This window comes from Lithobates pipiens, unplaced genomic scaffold, assembly GCF_037356315.1.
Source record: "Lithobates pipiens isolate NorthernLeopardFrog02 unplaced genomic scaffold, aLitPip1_a1.2 Scaffold_8, whole genome shotgun sequence".
Taxonomy (NCBI): domain Eukaryota; kingdom Metazoa; phylum Chordata; class Amphibia; order Anura; family Ranidae; genus Lithobates; species Lithobates pipiens.
This window is the reverse complement of record NW_027507903.1, coordinates 176,902,073-176,922,209: the sequence shown is the minus strand read 5'-3', so window position 1 is coordinate 176,922,209 and position 20,137 is coordinate 176,902,073. Positions and strand designations below refer to the sequence as shown.

The 20,137-nt window shown below is 42.3% G+C and overlaps 1 protein-coding gene across 3 annotated transcripts in view; it reads right to left on the bottom strand.

Moving 5' to 3' along the window:
- LOC143962932 (pendrin-like) overlaps nt 1-20,137 on the bottom strand; it is a 178,816-nt gene that overhangs the window by 76,427 nt on the left and 82,252 nt on the right. For all 3 annotated transcript variants that reach the window (XM_077472433.1, XM_077472431.1, XM_077472432.1), the window contains exons 2-3: nt 8,376-8,524; nt 6,563-6,702 (exon numbers count right to left, since the gene is read on the bottom strand). In XM_077472433.1, the coding sequence (XP_077328559.1) occupies nt 6,563-6,702; nt 8,376-8,512 (277 nt within the window). In that variant the 5' untranslated portion in view covers nt 8,513-8,524. The remainder of the gene's footprint in view (nt 1-6,562; nt 6,703-8,375; nt 8,525-20,137) is intronic.

Genomic DNA, 20,137 nt, shown 5'->3' with positions numbered 1-20,137 from the left:
CAAAATCAGGCTCACTTCTGCATAGAAACCAATGAGCTTCCAGGTTTTATTACCAAAGCTTAATTGAACAAGCTGGGGTTAAAAGCTCATTGGTTTCTATGCAGGAGTGAGCCTGATTTTGCACTTCCCAGCTTTAGTAAATAAACCCCATTGCATACTTAAAATTAGGGTGTGCCTGTATGTGTATGAATGCGAGTTAGGGATCCCAGACTGTAAGCTCCTTGAGTACAGGGACTCGGGTGGATGTATAATAGCTGTAAAACGCTGTGTAAATTGGTGTGGCTGTATAAGTACCTGTAATAAATGCATGTACATATAAATCTACTATGCAGCATTTTATATTTTGTCTCCCACACACCAGAGGTAGAAAAAATTTTGGGGACCATCCATTATTTAGTTTTAACTCAAAACTCATGAGCTGTATCTGTCTTTAAACCATTCCTAAATTAACAATTTTTGGTATCGCTTTACACAGATTCTCAAGAACATGTGAATTTGAGGCTAGATATCTTTGATATTTATTAACCCAGTAGTCTCACCTTTAAAAAATGTTGAACATTTGAAAAATATATTGTTTTTGTGTGCACTAAAACACGCAGTGTATTTTAATTGAAAATAATTCAACACATTACAATAATGACAATGACATTACACATGACAATTATTTTTTGAGACACTTATGCAAATATTGTGTGATATGGCATTTTTTTTTCTACAGTATAAGTCCTCTGCTTAACCTCTAGGGATCCGCGCTATAGCCTAATGACGGCTACAGCGCGGACCTGCTTTGCCGGGTCTACATCTATTGACGTCGTCCCGTACACGAGCGGCCTGCTCGATCCCGAGCCCTTACCACGTGATCAGCTGTCAGCCAATGACAGCTGATCATGTGATCACAACAGAGCCGGTAATCGGCTATTTTTCCTCCTCGCGCTGTCAGCGTGAGGAGAAAAAAAAAAAAAGCCGATCACCGGCAGTTGTGTGAGAGGCACTTCAGTCCCGATCACGGCCAGATCATCAGTGCCCACCTGCCCCCTGCCAGTGCCACCTAAGTAGGGGAAAAAGTGAAACTCATCAGTGCCACCCATTAGTGCCCACAGTGCCACCCATTAGTGCCCACAGTACCACCTATCAGTGCCCACAATCTGCTGCAAAAACAGTGCTGCACCTCAGTGCCACATATCCGTGCCCATCAGTGTCATCTACCAGTGCTCATCAGTGCCCAGCAGTGCCACTTATCAGTGCCACCTATCAGTGCCCATCAGTCCCATCTATCAGTGGTACCCATCAGTGCCCATCCGTGCCACCCATCCATGCAACTCATCCGTGCCACCTTATCTGTGCCCATCAGTGCCACCTTATCTGTGCCCATCAGTACTGCCTTATCTGTGCCTATCGGTGCCACCTTATCTGTGCCCATTAGTGCCACCTTAACTGTGCCTATCAGTGCCCAACAGTGCAGCCTATCAGTGCCCACCAGTGCCGCCTCATCAGCGCATTTCAATGAAGGAGAAAAATGCCCTGTTTGCAAAATGTTATAACAAACTATTAAACATGATTTTTTTTTGCATCTTTTTTTGTTTGTTTAGCAAAAAATAAAACTCCCAGCTAGAATTAAATACCACCAAAAGAAAGCTCTATTTCCGGGAAAAAAAATGATAAAAATTTCAATTGGGTACAGTGTTATATGGCCGCGCAATTGTCATTCAAAGTGCATCAGCGCTGAAAGCTGAAAATTGGTCTGGGCAGGACGGGGGTTTAAGTGCCCAGTAAGCAAGTGGTTAAAGAAATAGACAAGTAAAAGTGTGTCCTTCCTTAACCAGGAAGGATACGAAGTGAACATCTGTGCAATAACAAAAAGGGAAGAAGTGTGCAATGGTGCAGTGGGGGAGAGTGAAGAAATTAATGTTGGTGCAGTGGTAGGGAGTAAGGAAGTGAGGGACTGATTTACTAAAACTGGAGCATACAAAATATGCACAGAAACCAATCAGCTTCCGGGTTTTATTGTCAAATCTTAATTGAACAAGCCAAAGGTAGAAGCTGATTGGCTACCATGTTTTGCACTCTTCCGTTTTAGCAAATCAACCCCTGTGTGTCATGCATGGGGTGAAGAAGAATGTGAAGTTGTAGAGAGTGAGAAAGTGTGTTGGTGCAGTGGCGGAGAGTCGAGAAAAGCTTGTTGGTGCAGTGGTGGCAAGCGAGGAAGTGTGTGGTAGTGCAGTCAAGAAGAGTGGGGTTGCGTGTGGCAGTTTAGTAGCAGAGGTTGAGGAAATGCAGTGGCAGTAATTAAAGAAGTGTGTGTCAATGCCATAGTGGAAAATTAACACGTGAGCTTTGGTGCAGTGGCACATAGTGGAGAAGTAGTAAGTGCCAGTGTAGTAACAGCGATTGAAGAAGTGCATGCTGGTGCAGTGGTAGTGATTGAATAAGTGTGAGTCAATGCAGTGAAGACAAATTAAGTAGTGTGCACCGGTGCAGTGGCAGACAGTGAGGAGGTGCGCAATGGTGCAGTGGCAGAGAGAATAAGTGTGTTTGGGTGCTGTGGTGGAGAATGAAGAAATGTGCATCTTTGCAGTGGTGGAGAGTGAAGAAATTTATTTTAGTCCAGTTATGAAGATCGAGGTAGTGTGTGTTGGTTCGGTGACGACAGAGTACGGAAGGAAGTGCGTGTGTCTGTGCAGTGATAATAAGAGAAGAGGTGTGTGTCTGTGCAGTGATAACAAGAGAAGAGGTGTGTGTCTGTGCAGTGATAATAAGAGAAGAGGTGCGTGTCTTTGCAGTGATGGCAAGAGAAGAGGTGCGTGTCTTTGCAGTGATAAGAAGAGAAGAGGTGTGTGTCTGTGCAGTGATAAGAAGAGAAGAGGTGTGTGTCTGTGCAGTGATAAGAAGAGAAGGGGTGCGTGTCTGTGCAGTGATGGAAAGAGAAGAGGTGCATGTCTGTGCAGTGATGGTAAGAGAAGAGGTGCGTGTCTTTGCAGTGATGCTAAGAGAAGAGGTGCGTGTCTGTGCAGTGATAAGAAGAGAAGAGGTGCGTGTCTGTGCAGTGATGGTAAGAGAAGAGGTGCGTGTCTGTGCAGTGATAAGAAGAGAAGAGGTGTGTGTCTGTGCAGTGATAAGAAGAGAAGGGGTGCGTGTCTGTGCAGTGATGGTAAGAGAAGAGGTGCGTGTCTGTGCAGTGATGGTAAGAGAAGAGGTGCGTGTCTTTGCAGTGATGCTAAGAGAAGAGGTGCGTGTCTTTGCAGTGATGCTAAGAGAAGAGGTGCGTGTCTGCAATGATGGCAGCTCAGGAAGCGTACATCAGTACCGTGGAAGAAAGTGGCTTAGTGCACATGAGTGTATTCAGACTCAGAATACTTTATTAATCCCAGGGGCATGCAGTGGAAGTGTAATTTTGTTGCAAATCTTTACAGCAATGGGCAGGACCTCACAGTGAATGAATGAATGAATGAAATACTTGTATAGCGCACAATGCAAACTGAATCGCCTCAAGGCGAAGTGGAGTGGGGAAGAAAGGTATTTTACCAGGTAGGCTGCACTGAGGAGGGTGGAGGGATTAAATAAAGGACAACTGCACTAAACATTCAGTTGTCCTTTTATGATTGGTGCAAAGTGTCATGACTTTTGAGGAATTGGGAAGACCACATACAAAAGCATCAGCTACAAAACGTTAACAATAACTTGGATTCAGGAGTGATAAATGTCATAATGAAGTAAGCCAAAACCTAGACACAGAGGGAATTTACTATAACTGGAGCAGCCAAAATCTGGAGATGTTTTGCATTGCAACCAATCAGCTTCTAACTTTCAAGATGCACTCCAGCCCCCTACTAAAGAATTAAAAGTCAGCAGCTACAAATACTGTAGCTGCTGAATTTTAATATTAGGATGCTTACCTGTCCAGGGATCCCACAATGTCCGCACCCCAGCCGATTTTTCAATCGGCTCTCGGGTGATGCTGCCACCATTCATTGTAAGGGAAACTGGTAATGAAGCCGGTTCCGTACTGCACATGGACAAAGCGTACAGTCCTTTGTCTATGGCCCAGTGGAAGGGAAGGAGGAGAGGGGCTGAACTTCCGGGGGACCTTGTTGAGGTCCCCCAGAAGTGGGGACGGGTACCTGCCAAAAACAGGTATCCACTCCCCCCTCACTGTGTCAAATGTGGCAGCGGAGGGGGGAGGACGCAAACAAGCAGAGCTTCCCCTTTTGGGTGGAGCTCCACTTTAATATTCAAAGCTTAAAGTGTAACTCAACTTTTGTTGAGAAAAAAACATTTCCCCCGGGTGAAGTGTGCATTGCAAAGATTATAACAAACTTTGGTGCAGATTCCTACTGTACCTTTTGTTATTCTGAAATAAATCACTGTTTGTTTGTCTGTGCCCATTTGTTCAGTGGGTCTAATGGGAGTGGTTTCATTATTATCAATCAGCTGTGCAGCTGCAGGGCACTAATGGGGAAAGCTGCTGGGCCTGCATCCCTTTAGATGTGTTGCTATTGGGAGTATCTCACCAAGAATTACATTTTTGTTGCAGGGGATGCCTGAAATCTGACTTGTATCTTAGGCAGACTTCTTGGAAAATTGGTGAGCCAATCACAAAAGCAGGAAATTATGTCTCTAGGGGACAGTCTTTATACATTCTGTGTACAGAACAACTCAAGGTAGCCATATTGCATTACATTTTCAGAAAATTACAGTGGCTGAAGATTGAAAAGGAAAGGTGGTTTTTAATAACATTCAATTACAATATGACTTGTGTTGCAATTGTATACGCCATATTATTTTTTCTTGATTTACTATTTTTTTTTCCACAAAAGTGGAGTTATCCTTTAACAAAACAATCAGAAGCTAGAATCTGAAAGGCTACCATACACAGCTCCTCCACATTCTGTCTGCTCCAGTTTTAGTAAATTCGCCCTAGGGCTGGCTGTGAAAGTAGTATACTGGACATGCTAAAGCAGTTTACAAAGGTCCCCAAAGTAAGGTAAAGTGTAAATTAAGGTCTACAAGTTTTGAAAATTCAAAATGCTCGGAATTGAAGGTAAATATTGCAGAAAAAGTTGTTTTTATGTCTTATCTTTTAGCCTATGTGGTGCGGGAAACAACACGATCCCTGCACTGTTTCAGGCACTGCACTGCAATTGCACTGTGTTTGCGATCCGCTGCGAGTGTCCATACAAAGTTAACGACACTCCAAATGCATCACAAACCCAGTGAGGTTTTCCTGCACCAAATCGCATGCTACAACCCAACCATGTGTTCCAGTTGCGCTGAGGCTCCAAATAAGGTGCCTTCACTTCTTTGGTGCAATACAGTGCGATTTGAGCCCATTCAAAATGAATAGGCTCAAATCACACTGCAATGTATGTGGGTTATAGTGTGAAGCAGGGCTTAATGAGCTATTAGTTTATATTTTCTTTCTTGATGGAGTTCTGCTTTAACTGAACTGAATTTATTTAAACTTGAGGGGAAAGGATGGGGGGGGTACGAAAAACTTGATTAATTACATAAATGAACCATATAGAACACGCAGTGCAGGTCATTGCAGAAGACAAGGGGGTACTCTTTCTGCGACTAGAGGTAAAAGACAATTTAGCTTTATCTACAAAGATGCTATCCAAAGATTCAAGTATACGGAACTACCTCGTACACACGATCGGACTTTCCAACAACAAAACCGTGGAATTTTGTTTGACGGTGTTGGCTCAAACTTGTTTGCATGTCACACAAATGTTGCCCAACAATTACGAACGTGGAGACGTACTATGTGGTCTTTCAGCTCTTTAGCGCCACCCTTTGGGCTCATTCTGCTAATTTTGTGTTAGTAGAAGTTTGGTGAGTGTCGATTCGTGCTTTTCCGTTCGTTTCTGAATGGCGGTTCGTCAACCAGACATGTTGCGGAATCGGAGGAGATAACATGTTATTTATTATTGGCCTTGGAGTTATTGCTTTGACATAATTTTTTGGGTTGAATAATGATTTGATTTGTTATATTTTCTATATTTTTGGATGCATAGAATGCACTTTTTGGTTAAGTTCTATTGGCAGATAGCATGTCTAATTTTATTTGTTTTCTATTTTTAATGCACAATAAAAAAATTGTGGAGAATAATACTTGACTATGTGTTTTACTTCAAATGACAGTTTGGGAGAAGGCAGTTACATTTAAAAAATACAGTGTAAAATTGACAAGGGACACCAACATAGTTGTATCTTTGATCTCAAAAACTACGGGATAATGGTGTTGCCCAAATAAAAAAAAATTAAAAAAACACATGATAATATTATTCTGGATATCACTAGAAAAAAAAGCTTATGAAAATTAGTTTGCAATAATACACACGATCGTAAAATCCAACAACACACTTGTTGACGGAATATTTGAGAGCATGCTAGACAACTTTTGTTGGTGCAAAGTCTCACAACAAATGTTCGTGGGAGCATAACACGGTCGGACTTACCGTCAACAAGTTCACATCCAACATTTCCCGTCAGAAAATCTGATCGTGTGTACGCGGGATAAATGTTTCACAATAAACAAAACTTGTATGAGGAAAAAGCTTACCTTGTAAAGTGGCAACGAGTCCTGTGCAAAGTCCTGAGACAAGGTCATGTACAAACCATTCTTTCCATCGGTACTTGGGCAGCCAGTTAAGGACAGGGAAAAATTTCTTAAGTTTATGGCGAGCTGTTACAGGTGTGCAACTGTATATCAAACAACAATACTTTAGTCATAACAATCACACCATTCATATTTCTTTAATACTTTAAATGCAGCAAAAAAAATATACAATTAAATGGGTAAAGAACTAAAAAAAAAAAAGCATTATACAGGACACACATTTTGTATCTACCAGTGGCTGTTTGTTCTCTTACAATGTGTGTAAATGAGAATTAATCCAAAGAAAATAACTATGCTTTTCAAAATTTGTAGGAGTATCAATACAGGTGCATGACAAGATACAGTATATTGTGAAAAGTATTGGGACACCTGCCTTTACATGCACATGTACTTTAATGATGTCCCAGTCTTAGTCCGTAGGATTCAATATTGAGTTGGCCCCCACCCAACATCAGCACCTGACCTCACAAATGCACTTCTGGAAGAATGGTCAAACATTCCCATAGACACACTCCTAAACCTTGTGGACATCCTTCCCAGAAGAGTTGAAGCCATTATAGTTGCAAAGGGTGGGCCAACTCAGTATTGAACGCTACGGATGAAGACTGGGATGCCATTAACGTTCATGTGCGTGTAAATTCAGGTGTACCAATACTTTTGACAATATAGTGTATGTCACCAATTTGAATAAGGCTTATGCTAGTAAGGTTGCCTTTATGTAAAATTCTCATCAACTCACAGACAAATACAGTGTGTCAATTCTGGATTTTCATTCAGATTCCATACTCATTGTTTCTATCCAGCCATGGGTAATGACAAGGAAAGCATTACAGGGACATCTAAAGTATAATAGGATGGATGGCTACCTTAGAGATCCTATCAGGATATCCTTAGTTAATCATCATCTCCATTCATGAATAAGACTGGTAGACTGTAGAAAAGTATGTGGGGGGGGGGGGGGGAGGTCTTTCCCCCCTCTTCTCTCCGCCCCCTTATTTTCCTCTTGATCTCTCTCATTTGTTTGCTTTCCTTTTATTTCCCCCTTCCTTTCTCCCCTTTTCTCTTTTATTTTACCCACTTATCTCCTGTCCATTCTGCCATTTTTTTTCTTTTTTTCTTTCTTTCTTTCTATTTTTTTCATCACATGTCACCTTCAGATCTGTTTGGGACATATGTAAATGAGTCCCTTCATTCCCCACTGCACTTTATCACCACCCATTACATGTTCACATTTGTTTCACATTCACTCGCCATCTTTGATGGGCAATTCGTTTAGCTTCTATGCCCCTCTGGCACTGATGTATGGGTAAGCAGCTGCATTTATATTATTATGTATATCACTTTGTTTCCCCAAATCACAGATATTGTACTATCCATGCTTGTATACTATGAATGTTTATTTATATATTTTTCAGATGTATTTTCTGTATTTCCTGATGAAGCGGTGGAACCGCGAAACTAGTTGAAATACTACATCATCTGAAATTTTTAAAAAATATTTTTTTTTCTGTGTATTAATAAATTGTTTGGATTTTTATGTTTGCCTATATATTTCTTCATATACAAAAGTACTCTGATTTGTACCGATATAGTCTAAGTGCTCTTTTTCTTGGTGGGTCTTGGTTGGGGACCAGACTCCCAAATCTCTATTCTACCTGGATTTGTAGATAAACTGTCTCCTCACAATCAGAAATTGTAAATAAACACAATGGGTCTGTTTTTTAAATGCGCAGATTATGCGAAAAATACTACCCACCTGCAACTGTCTTTCAGTTTTTTTGGAATACTTTTCTTAATAGTTTCTTTTTTTTCATTTTCTTGCTGGAAGTTGAGTTCGGAGTAAATTGATCGAGATACAAGATACTCATCATATGCAAGAAGAGGCACATCCATCCTTTCTGTTGTCTGATAATTAGAGGGAACAATTCTATAGTTACTGAGAAGATAATTGACAACACAGCAATGTGTCCTTATAAACTAGCATGTCATCTCCTTCATGTAAAGCAGTGATCCACAAACTACATCCCGGGGGGGGGGGGGGGTCATACTTTGCTTGCTTTTATCTGGCCCTTGGGGCATTATTCCCTCAAATGTGAGCAACAGTGGGGCACTATTCCTCCCACTGACACCAATGATGGGGCACCATTCATCCCACTGACACCAATGATGGGGCACTATTCATCTCACTGCCACCAATGATGGGGCACTATTAATTTCACTGCCACCAATGATGGGGCACTATTCCTCTCACTGCCACCAATGATGGGGCACTATTCCTCTCACTGCCACCAATGATGGGGCACTATTCCTCTTACTGCCACCAATGATGTGGCACTATTCCTCTCACTGCCACCAATGATGGGGCACTATTCCTCTCACTGCCACCAATGATGGGGCACTATTCCTCCCACTGACACAAATGATGGGGCACTATTCCTTCCACTAATACCAATGAGGGGACACCGTTTACCCCCACTGACACCAGGACATTTTCTATTCATGCTGACCACCCTAAAGTATGAAGGACAGTAAACAGGCCCTTTGCTTGAAATGTTTACAGACCCCTGATTTATAGCAAGTTTTCAGTTAAAGGACTACTAGTCCAGAAAGTATCAGCTGGAAGTGGTAAATAACAGTGGTAATAAAGGGCACAACACAGATCGAAGCATATCCCCCTATTATTTATTGTACTACAAACTTGAAAGATGTTTTCACACTTTTTCACATTATGCAAAAAGTTTGTATTCACAAGTAGAAGTGAGGGCTGGTTTAGGCCAGATGCTTTCCAGCACATCCAAAATACATGCACCATGTTTGCCATGTATTTCAATGGCCTTGGCTCACACCAGTGTGGTCAGTTCCAGCAATTTTAACAAAATGATAGCCTGCTGCATTCTTTTCATCTGGAATGCAACAAAACATGCTTAAACGCATATAAACGCATCAGAACACACGTTGGCCTAAATGAAAATAAAGGATTTTCAAGTGTCAAAATAAAATAAAAAACACACTGGAACACATTAAAAAAAAATCATTAAAATGCTGGTAAACGTGTATACAAAAATGCATTCAGAACGCAGAAATTGTGGTGTGAACAAACCCTCAAGGCAAACATTTTTTTCAGTTTACTTAAAGTGGTTGTAAACTTAGAAAAAAAAATGGAAGACAAAGGCATAATGAGCTAGTATGCTTTGCATTATGAATCATAAATTGTATTATGAAATACCTACCTTACCTGCACACCGCTCTAAGCGGCGACTGCCCGTAGCCGTAATGACGTCACTCTTGCGCATGCGTGCGGGAGCCACCGGTCACGGCACAGCTCCTGAAGAAATGGCACGAGCGAGCCGTTTAAGTGCGCATGTGCCAATGACATCAGCACATGCGGATAGAGCGAATATCTCCTAAACGGTGCAAGTTAAGGAGATTTTCACAGTATCTACATTTAAGCCTTATTATAGGCTCACCTATAGGTAAAAAGTGGTGTAACTGGCTTTACAACCACCTTAAAAAAACACTATTGTTTCTGACAGGGATAAACTCCTTTTCAGGGTGGTCGGACAACAGTTGGAGGATCGGTCTCCTCACATCATCCTCGAAGGGCCCCTGCAATTGGAAAATGCTGCAACATTCATCTAGATCAGGGATATGCAATTAGCGGACCTCCAGATGTTGCAAAACTACAAGTCCCGTCATGCCTCTGCCTCTGGGTGTCATGCTTGTGGCTGTCAGAGTCTTGCTATGCCTCATGGGATTTGTAGTTCTGCAACAACTGGGGGTACGCTAATTGCATATCCCTGATCTAGCGGTATCTCTATTAATTCATGATTGTGGTCATTGGGAGGAATCTTCTTCTTCGGCCTCATGTACATTGCATATGGTAAATGGATGTTTAGGAGCATTTGGGTGTTTTTTTCAGCAGCCCCTCAATGTTATCTTATGAGTACGTGTACACTCAGGCGTTTATAATAGTTTAGAAGCAGTTGTTCTAAAGCAATCAGGCTTTCACATTCGGGCGACATGGAAGGCAGTTTTCAGGTGCTTTACAGGTGCTATTTCTACCGCTAAAATGCCTGAAAACCGCCTCAGTGTGAAAAGGGTCTAAACCAAACCTCCCACCCCTCTCTCATACTCCTAATTCACCCCACCCCCTTATACCTGGCTCAGGCCCCTCACTCCGATACAGGGGACCACTGATCCAGCACTGCAATGGCACCCCGAGACCACTGCTCCCCTGCCATCCCCCTATGATGATGTAGTCCTCTTCTCTCTCATAAAAGGTCCCAATACCTATCCAATAGGGAGTGCTCACATCTCGCAGGCAGTGATGTGGATACCTGAACAAGGATCCCTCTAAGAAGAAAACATAATAGGAGAAGATTCAGGCCGGTGGTGTCATGTGATCGCAGCTTCAGGTAAGTTAAAAAGGGCATTTAGCTATTTTTTTTTTTTTTTTTACTATAGTGAACAGATGGATGGGTGTGGAGGGAGGGGGGCCATTTGTATGCTGGAGAGGGGCTTGAAGATGGTCAAACACTTGATTCCCCCATCCATGATAAATGCATCTCCCCTGCCAGCTGTTCTTCTGACAATTTTTCATCCGGTTCCTTTGATTTTCATATGGAAGAATGTCCATCCATTCAGAGCGAATGAACATTTAGACAGAAAACTGCCACTCACCATAGCCAATCCTAGTGTGGATGCATACATGTGAAAGCCTCAGTCAATTCCGCTCCTTGGGCCACAACCCCTGACATGTTTCTCCCCACTCCACTGGGGGTTTAATCATAGGGGGTCATGATTAAGCCCCGGGGGGGGGGGGGGGGGGAACATGTAAAAGGGCACGGCCCGAGGAGCGGCATTGACTGAGGCGTTCATGTATATACATCCACACTAGGATTGGCTATGGTGAGTGGCTGTTTTATGTTTACCCACTTCAGTTCCAGAAGATTTACCCCCCCCCCTCCCTTTCATGACCAGGCCATTTTTTCGATACGGCACTGAGTTACTTTGAAAACTGACTGGTCATGTGAAACTGTATACAAATAAAATTGATGTCCTTTTTTTCCACCAAAAATATAGTTTTCTTTTGGTGGTATTTGATCACCTATGCATTTTTATTTTTTGCGCTATAAATATTTCAATTTTGAAAATAAATAAATAAATGTTTTACTTTCTGCTATAAAACATATCCAATAAAACAAAAAAATGAAAAAAATAAAATTTGTTCATCAATTTAGGCCAATATGTATTCTGGTAAATATTTCTGTTAAACAAAATCCCAATAAGAGTATATTGATTGTGAAAAAGGTATTGTGTCTACAAACTATGGGATATATTTACGGATTTTTTTTATTTTATTTTTTTAACTAGTAATGGTTGCGATCAGCCACTTATAGCAGGACTGCGATATTGCTGTGGACAAACGGACACTGACACTTTTTTGGTAACCAGGGACACCAATATAGTAATCAGTGCTAAAAATATGCACTGTACTAATGACACTGGCAGGGTATGGGTTAACAACAAGGGAGACCAAAGGGTTAACTGTGTGTCTAGCCAGTCTTTTTTTTATTTGTTTTTAGAGTGTGGGAGGTGCTTTTACTAGGGAAAGGCATGGATCCATGTCGCTGCTTTGCAGGAACACAGGATCCATGCCTTCCTTCCTGACAGAATGGCAATCTGCCTTGTTTACAGAGACAGACTGCCATTCTGCCTCTGTACTGAATGATGGGTGGGTGCCAGCGGACATCAAGTCTGAGGTGCCCGCCCATCGGCTCCCGCTGGAGTGAGCCACTGGCAGCACGCATTCGCTGCTGCTACCCGATAGTGCAGGATCATGTATATATACAAGTGATTCTGCACACAGCAGCCGCCCTGTAGCAGTAAAAGTGTTACAGGGCGGTTGGGAAGTGGTTAAAAACTGTGTTTTTGTCTTGTCCCCACTGGCGAGGCCTCCCATCCTGACAGGAAAAGTGAGGATAATCTCCCCAACAGAGACAACCAGCAATACAAACCTGACATTCTACCAAAAAATAATATATAGTGTTTTTGCCTATAACAAGGCTTTTAGCCCCCGTTCACGCCAGTGCAACTTGTCATGCGGTTTGATATGTCCAAATCACATGACAAGTCGCACCCTACTGTCGGCAATGGAACTGTTCAAATTGGTCCGACTCCGACTTTGCTGTGTTGCACCAATTAAAAAAAAAAGGTTCCTACACTTTTTTTGGAGATTTCAAGTTTGACTTACATAGACATCTGTGCATGAAGTTGCACAAATGTCAGCCGAGTCGCACCTGAAGTGGCACTGACCTGCGGCTTTGAAATTGTGCGATTTCAAGAGAAGTCGCACGATTTCAAAGTCGGATTCAGGGTGAACAGAGCTTTAGGGGCATTAAAATATATCTAAAGCCCAGAGGTGTAAATGGTTTCCGCACCTTTTCGGCATCTGGGGCAGTTTATACTTAATGAAATATTGGCTGCTAGAAAGTACGTCGTTACCAGTTAATGTTCCTTGAAAGATTTATAGGCTTAGAATGACCTGCCGGTGCCAGAGATTTCAGGAGTCTCATGCAGTATTACAAAGGTAGAAAGTGCTGTTAACAACTTTTTATTGCTTTCAAAGTGTTCCAAGTGGTATTAACATAATAACCATCTTGATAAGTGTTCATGAATGAAGCTCCTTTCTTATTTTTTTACTTTTCTCCGAATCCAGCAGGGACAACCACCACATACAGTACAGTATATCAGCGGCAGGGCTGTTACCCGGACCTTTGAAGGGCACAGGAAAAAAAAAAAGTCATCCATCCTTTGCTTTAGCAGTGCCCCATACAGATGCACTATGGGGTCAATTTACTAAAGGATTCCGCATGTGCTGTGATGGTTACGTGACTCGTTTTTGGAAATAATGAATGAGATAATAAGAGTCAATTTATCAAAGTAAAATATCAAATGTGAGGTAAATCCGCAAAATAAAAATTAGATAAATCATTAAGGGCTGGTTCACACTTGTACGATGAGAGAACCCTGCGAATCCACTGCGGATTCCTGCATCGCACCCGACACGCACGGCAGTTCCCACTGCCATATGCGAACTGCTGGGGAGTGTCATTATATGTTAACGACACCTCCATTTCAGCTTGCATATCGCACTGAGAACTGACAGTTCGGACATGAAACGGATCGCATATGTGTGAACCGATTCTGGTCCGAACAGAAAAAAGGGTCCTGTGCGTGTTTGGACCGAATGCGGTGCGATATCAGCCATACTATCTGTATGGCTGATATCGCACCACACAGACATTGCATGTAATGTGAACAGGGCACTGCGAATTACATGCGATGTGTGGCATCACACAAGTGTGAACCGGCCCTCAAAGGATAGATCACCTTTACCACAAAACTGCTTATGCAGGTAAGAGGCATCTGTAAATAAAAACAGAATGTGCAGCTCTGAATAAAGTTGAATAAAGCCCTTGCTATAGATGTAGGCCATTTACACACCTTATGAAGCCTGACTGGAATACGCCCAGGATGTTTCTAAGTGAGGCCTAGTCATCACTGCTAACCTCCACCATCACTGGAGTGAGCTCTCAAATGCTGAGCTCTGAGATACTGCATCAGGGGAGAGAGAGAGTATGTGAGGGGGTGTGAATCAGAGAAATAGCTCACTCCTGTGATGGTGGAGGTGAGCAGGGATGACTAGGCCTCACTTAGCAACGTCCTGGGAGTATTCCAGTCAGGCTTCATAAGGTATGACACAAAAAAAAAAAAAGTATTCAGCGCAGATGGTATTCAAAATGCAATAAAAGAGATGGTTGCCAGCTGAACACTACAAGGATAATCCCTAAATCCTTGACAAAACATATAAAATTTTAAATCAGTGAAGCACTGATTTTGAATTTGGCTTTTCATAAGATACGTAAATGGTCTAAACCTATAGCAAGGGTATTATTCATCTTTAGTCAGAGCTGCTCAGTTTGTTTTAAACTATAAACATCCCTTAGGCCTGATTCACACCTATGCAGTTTTAGTGCTTTTTGCATATTTGTACTACAGTCCATTTAACATGGTTTCCTAGACACCGTTCTGTAGTGCAGATCTGCAAAATGCAAAAAGCACTGAAAATGCATAGGTGTGAATCTAGCCTTACTTAGTTTTTTTGTACAGGTGAACTATGCTTTTAGCCCGGGTTCACACTGTAGCGATTCAGACATCACATGTGATTCACACTAGCAGTGCACTGCCGATCACATGCGATGTCTGTGCAGTTTTTAACCTCCATGGCGGTGATCCCGAGTCTGGCTCGGGTTGGGATTTTAGTATCATAAGCGGTAACCCCGAGCCAGACTTGGGATTGCATCGCTGGATACAGGGAGAAGTTACTTACCTTGTCCCCTGGATCCAGCGATGTCCTCGGCACTGTGTGAGCGAGCCGTCCTCCGCTCGATTTACACAGTGCCCGATTGCCGCCGAGCTCCGTTCCCTGCAACGTTACGGCGCATGGGAGCGGAGTTCGACACCAAATTTAAAAAAGTAAAAACACACAAAACACACACAGTACTGTAATCTTACAGATTACAGTACTGTATAAAAAAAATTACACACCCCCTTTGTCCCTAGTGGTCTGTGCAGTGCCCTGCATGCACTTTTATATTATAAATAAGTTTTTTTCTGCCTGGAATTTGGAGATTGCCCATAGCAACCAAAAAGTGTCCCTTTATGTCAAAAGTGGTTATAGACCAGCTAGAAAACAGCGATAATAAATTATAATCACTTGCAGAATTGAGCGATAGCGATTTGTGGGGAAATTCGTCATCAAACAGTAAATCGAATGACAATGACAATTCTGCAAATGAGCAATTTTCAGTGTTTTTGGATTTGATTACATTATTGAATAATTTTTATTATTATTTATTATATTATAAACTTTATCATACCCGGGATGTCTGCTAGACTCTGGTTTGAACAGATTTAAGAAAGTTATTCCTAAGAATTACAGGACTACAATATAAATTGCCAAATTTCCATGCAAAATAATTGTACCGCTTTCAGCACCTAAAACCAGAACTAATCATACCGCCAGGGAGGTTAATGCAAATCCAATGCAAGTTCAGCCATACAACTGTATGGCTGAACTCGCATTGGATTTGCACGAAAAAATAAAAAGTGCAGGGACCTTTTTTTCTCCGCATGCAATCTGATTCCTGTCCGAATCCACAATTCGCACACTGCGATCTATGAACCGATCTGGGGGTGTCATTAACATTAACTTTGTATTGACACCCACAGCGGTTCACACAAGCGATTCCAGCGCCGGTTCCCACAACTGCCTGAGGGAGAGATGCGTTGTGGGAACCGGCGCTGGAATCGCACTGGTTCCCGCAACACAGGCTTAAAGGGGTTGTAAAGGCTCGTGGTTTTTCACCTTTTTTTTTTTTTTTTTTTCAACCCTCTTTATTACAAAATGTTTTTTTTGCTTACATAATAATTTACATGATTACATTTTATATCCTTATACAATTCTTCATATAATTCTAATTACATTTTCATTTTCTCCTCTCAATCATTCCATTCTCGCTCATCCACCCATGGTCACTTTAAACTACATTTTCAGACATTCCTGTGACCATTGTTAAGCATGATCTATTCCACTTTGCCCATATATTTTCATATATCTCTGCACATATCACCTTTGTTCATACATTATTCTTTCATAAGGTAAAACCTGATTTACTGCTCTCACCCATTGAGTTATTGTCGGTAGATATGGTTGAATCCATTTCTCTATTACTTGTTTTCTTGCCAGGAATAATACTTCCTGTAAGAAAATCCTATTATATTTACTGCCTCTCTCATCCCTTAATATCCCCAGCAAACAGAGTTCCAGCGTGGCCGAGATAGATTTATTTAAAACTTTTTCTATTTTTCTGACCACCTGTTGCCAGTATCTCCCTATTTTACCACAATACCACATTACGTGAAGGAAGTCCGCTCCCCCCTGCCCACATCTAGTGCATTTTGATTCAGGCATTCGAATCCCTTTGGTCCCTGTGATCGCAACTTATCTATGAGCCCTTGTACACACGGTTGGAGATTCCGACGGAATGTTTCTTATCAGACCGTTTTGTCGGATATTCTGGCTGTGTGTGGTCTGCATCGAACTGTTTGTCGGAATATCCGACGGACCAAGTTTTCCAACTTGCCGGTAAAATTTTCCGACAAAATGCTCCTATCGGACATACTCCAATCATGTGTAGCTTACTCCGACGGACAAAGTGCCACGCATGCTCAGATCAAATTCCTAGACCAAAGCTATTGGCTACTAGCCTGAACGTAGTCCCGTCTAACCAAATAACGTCATCACGTTATGTACAATCGGATTTTCCGACAACTTAGTCCGACCGTGTGTATGCAACATCACTTCCGGACCTCTTCCGGAATTAATCCGTCGGAATTACTCTGACGGATATGGTAGTCAGAATCTCCGACCGTGTGTACAAGGGCTGAGGGGATATTTACATATTTTTAATTCCTTCCTTCTAAACTGTACCTGAAGCAACTGTCTAAGCTGAAGGTATCTATAAAACTGTTTTCTTGGTAAGTTATATTGTTTACACAAGTTTTCATAAGCTATAATTATATTTTTATCATACAGCTGACCAATAGTTGTAATCTTATTCTGCGTCCAGAATTTACTATCCTCAAATGTTTACAGATGCTCAAATGTTGGGTTATTCCACAAGGCAGTTTCTCTTGGAATATCAGTAAAGCCCATCAGTTTTTTTGCTTCCTTCCATACTGCCCTGGCCACCTTTAGAAGAGGAATTTTTACTCCCACCCTCCTCAAATCCTTTATTTCTAATCCTACCAAGAGGTCATCTACTTGCATTTTACTCAATAAAAATTTACGCGATCTATCCTTGTTTTTTTTTTTCCTGTCCTACCCAAGACCTTAAGTGCTTCAATTACTCTGCCAGATAATACAGGTATAAGTTCGTAGAGCCAACCCGGCTTGTATTTTTGGTCTTTGTAACTCACTAAGTTTTGATTTACATCTACCATGTGCCCAGATAAACCTAGTCATCTGTGAATTTAATTTTTTGAATATCTGTTTTGGTATTTTTACCGGGGAATGTGAAAACACATATAGACACTTGGGCAATACAATAGACTTAGGGCCGGTTCACACAGGGGGCGATGCGAGGCGATATGACTTGCCGCGCCGCGACCTGCCGCGACCTCAGCGGCGACTTGCAAATGACTTCTGTATAGAAGTCAATGCAAGTCGCCCCGAGGTCGCCCAAAAGTAGTACAGGAACCTTTTTTCTAAGTCGGAGCGACTCGAGTCGCTCCTCTTAGAACGGTTCCGTAGTACAGAACGGGGGCGACTTGTCAGGTCGCGGCACGGCAAGTCGTGTCGCCTCGTGTCGCCCCCTGTGTGAACCGGCCCTTAATCAGCTGAATTCTTCCTGCCATTGATATTGGTAACTTTATCCATATTCCCAGTTTTCTCTTAACATATTCTACCAAGGGGAGTAGATTAACTTTCATATCTTCCTCAGGATTCAAAGTGATATGTATTCCTAAATATTTAAACACGTCAACTATTTTATTATTATTTCATTATTATTATTTCATTACCTGTACCTAACAACATCAGTGCGCATTTCTGCCAGTTTATTTTAAGTCCTGAAAATGATCCATATGTTTCTATTATTATTTATTTATTTATTTTCATCGCTTCCATCAGGGATGCTTGCGCATCTCCCATATATAATATAATGTCCGCATATAAACCTATATGTTACATTTTTTCCCCCACTTTAACCCCTTTGTACTTTTTTGGTTGCCTAAATTTATTTGCCAGTGCTTCAATTGCCAGGGCAAATAATTGAGGTGACATTGGGCAACCCTGTCTTGTTCCCCTGTGTAATTTTATTGTGGGGGGGATAATATTCCATTTATTAACAGATTAAAGCATGGTTGTTTATAAATTATTCTTATCCATTTTCTAAGTTTTTCCCCAAACCCGTTTTTTTAACACTGCCTGTAGGAACTCCCATTCTATAGAATCAAATGCCTTGGCCGTATCTAACGATGCCAATGCACTTGTTTCTGGAATAAACTCTCTCATCTGTATCATAAACTACGTTCTGCTAATATTAATGGAGGTGGATTTCCCTGGCATGAATCCAGTTTGGTCATCAGCTACAATGGATAAGATTACTTCAGTAAGCCTTTTAGCTAGTATTTTTGCCAGTACTTTGTAATCTATATTTAGTAATGAAATTGGTCTGTATGACCCACAGTCAGTTCTATCATTATCTGGTTTTGGTATCAATATAACTGTTGCCTCATACATGGAGGGGGGCATTTTGCCCTGTAGATATGTCTCTCTATACATTTTAGTCATAGCTGGTGCCATAATCTCCACATATCGCTGGTACATTTCCAATGGTATCCCATCCGGTCCTGGAGATTTACCCTTTCCCATGTTTTTTCACCTTAATGCATCCTGTACATTAAGGTGAAAAAACATCTGTCAGTCATCAGCCCCCTAGCTCCCCCCCTCCCTTACCTGAGCCCCTTCATCTCCTTCGACACGCCGTCCTTCTCTCCACAGCTTTGATTGGATAGATTGATAGCAGCGCAGCCATTGGCTCTCGCTGCTGTCAATCAAATCTAACCCCCCGGGAGAGCGCTTCTCCTAGGGGGTTTTCTAATGCAGGGAGGAGCCACCGAGGGACCCCATAAGAGGTGCAAAACGAGCTGCACAGTGGAGGAATGACAGGTTTGTTATTTAACCGCTTCCCGCCCGCCCTATCGCCGAATGACGGTTATAGAGCGGACGCTCTCGTCCGGGAGGCCGTCCTTGGACGTCCTCGTGTTTACTTCTGCAATGTGCGCCGCCGCGGGTGCGCATCGGGGAAGTTTTGTGTTTGCCGTGTCCCCCGGAGACAGGCAAACACAAATCGCTGTAAATGGCCAATCACAGCGGCTGTTTACAGCGCGATCGGTGTGTCCAATGTGAGATGATCTCATATGTAAACATATGAGATCATCTCTCAGCACCGCTCTCCTTCCTCACACAGACAGCGTGTGAGAGGGGAGAGATGAACAGCTGCAGTAGCCGTAAGGGGAAAAAAAAAAAAAAAAGTGCCATCCGCCCCAGTGCCATCCTCCCCAGTGCTACCTGCCCCCAGTGCCACCTGTTAGTGCTATCTGTCCCCAATGCCACCTGTTGTCAGTGCCATTTGTCCCCAGTGCCATCTGTCATCAGTGCCACGTATAAGTCGCATCTGTCATCAGTGCCACGTGTCATCAGTGCCACATAGTGCCATCTGTCATCAGTGCCACATATTAGAGCCATCTGTCATCAGTGCCACGTATCAGTGCCATTTGTCATCAGTGCCACCTGTCAGTGTCACGTGCCATCTGTTGTCAGTGTCACGTGTCATCAATGCCACTTATCAGTGCCATCTGTCATCAGTGTCACGCGTCATCGGTTCCACG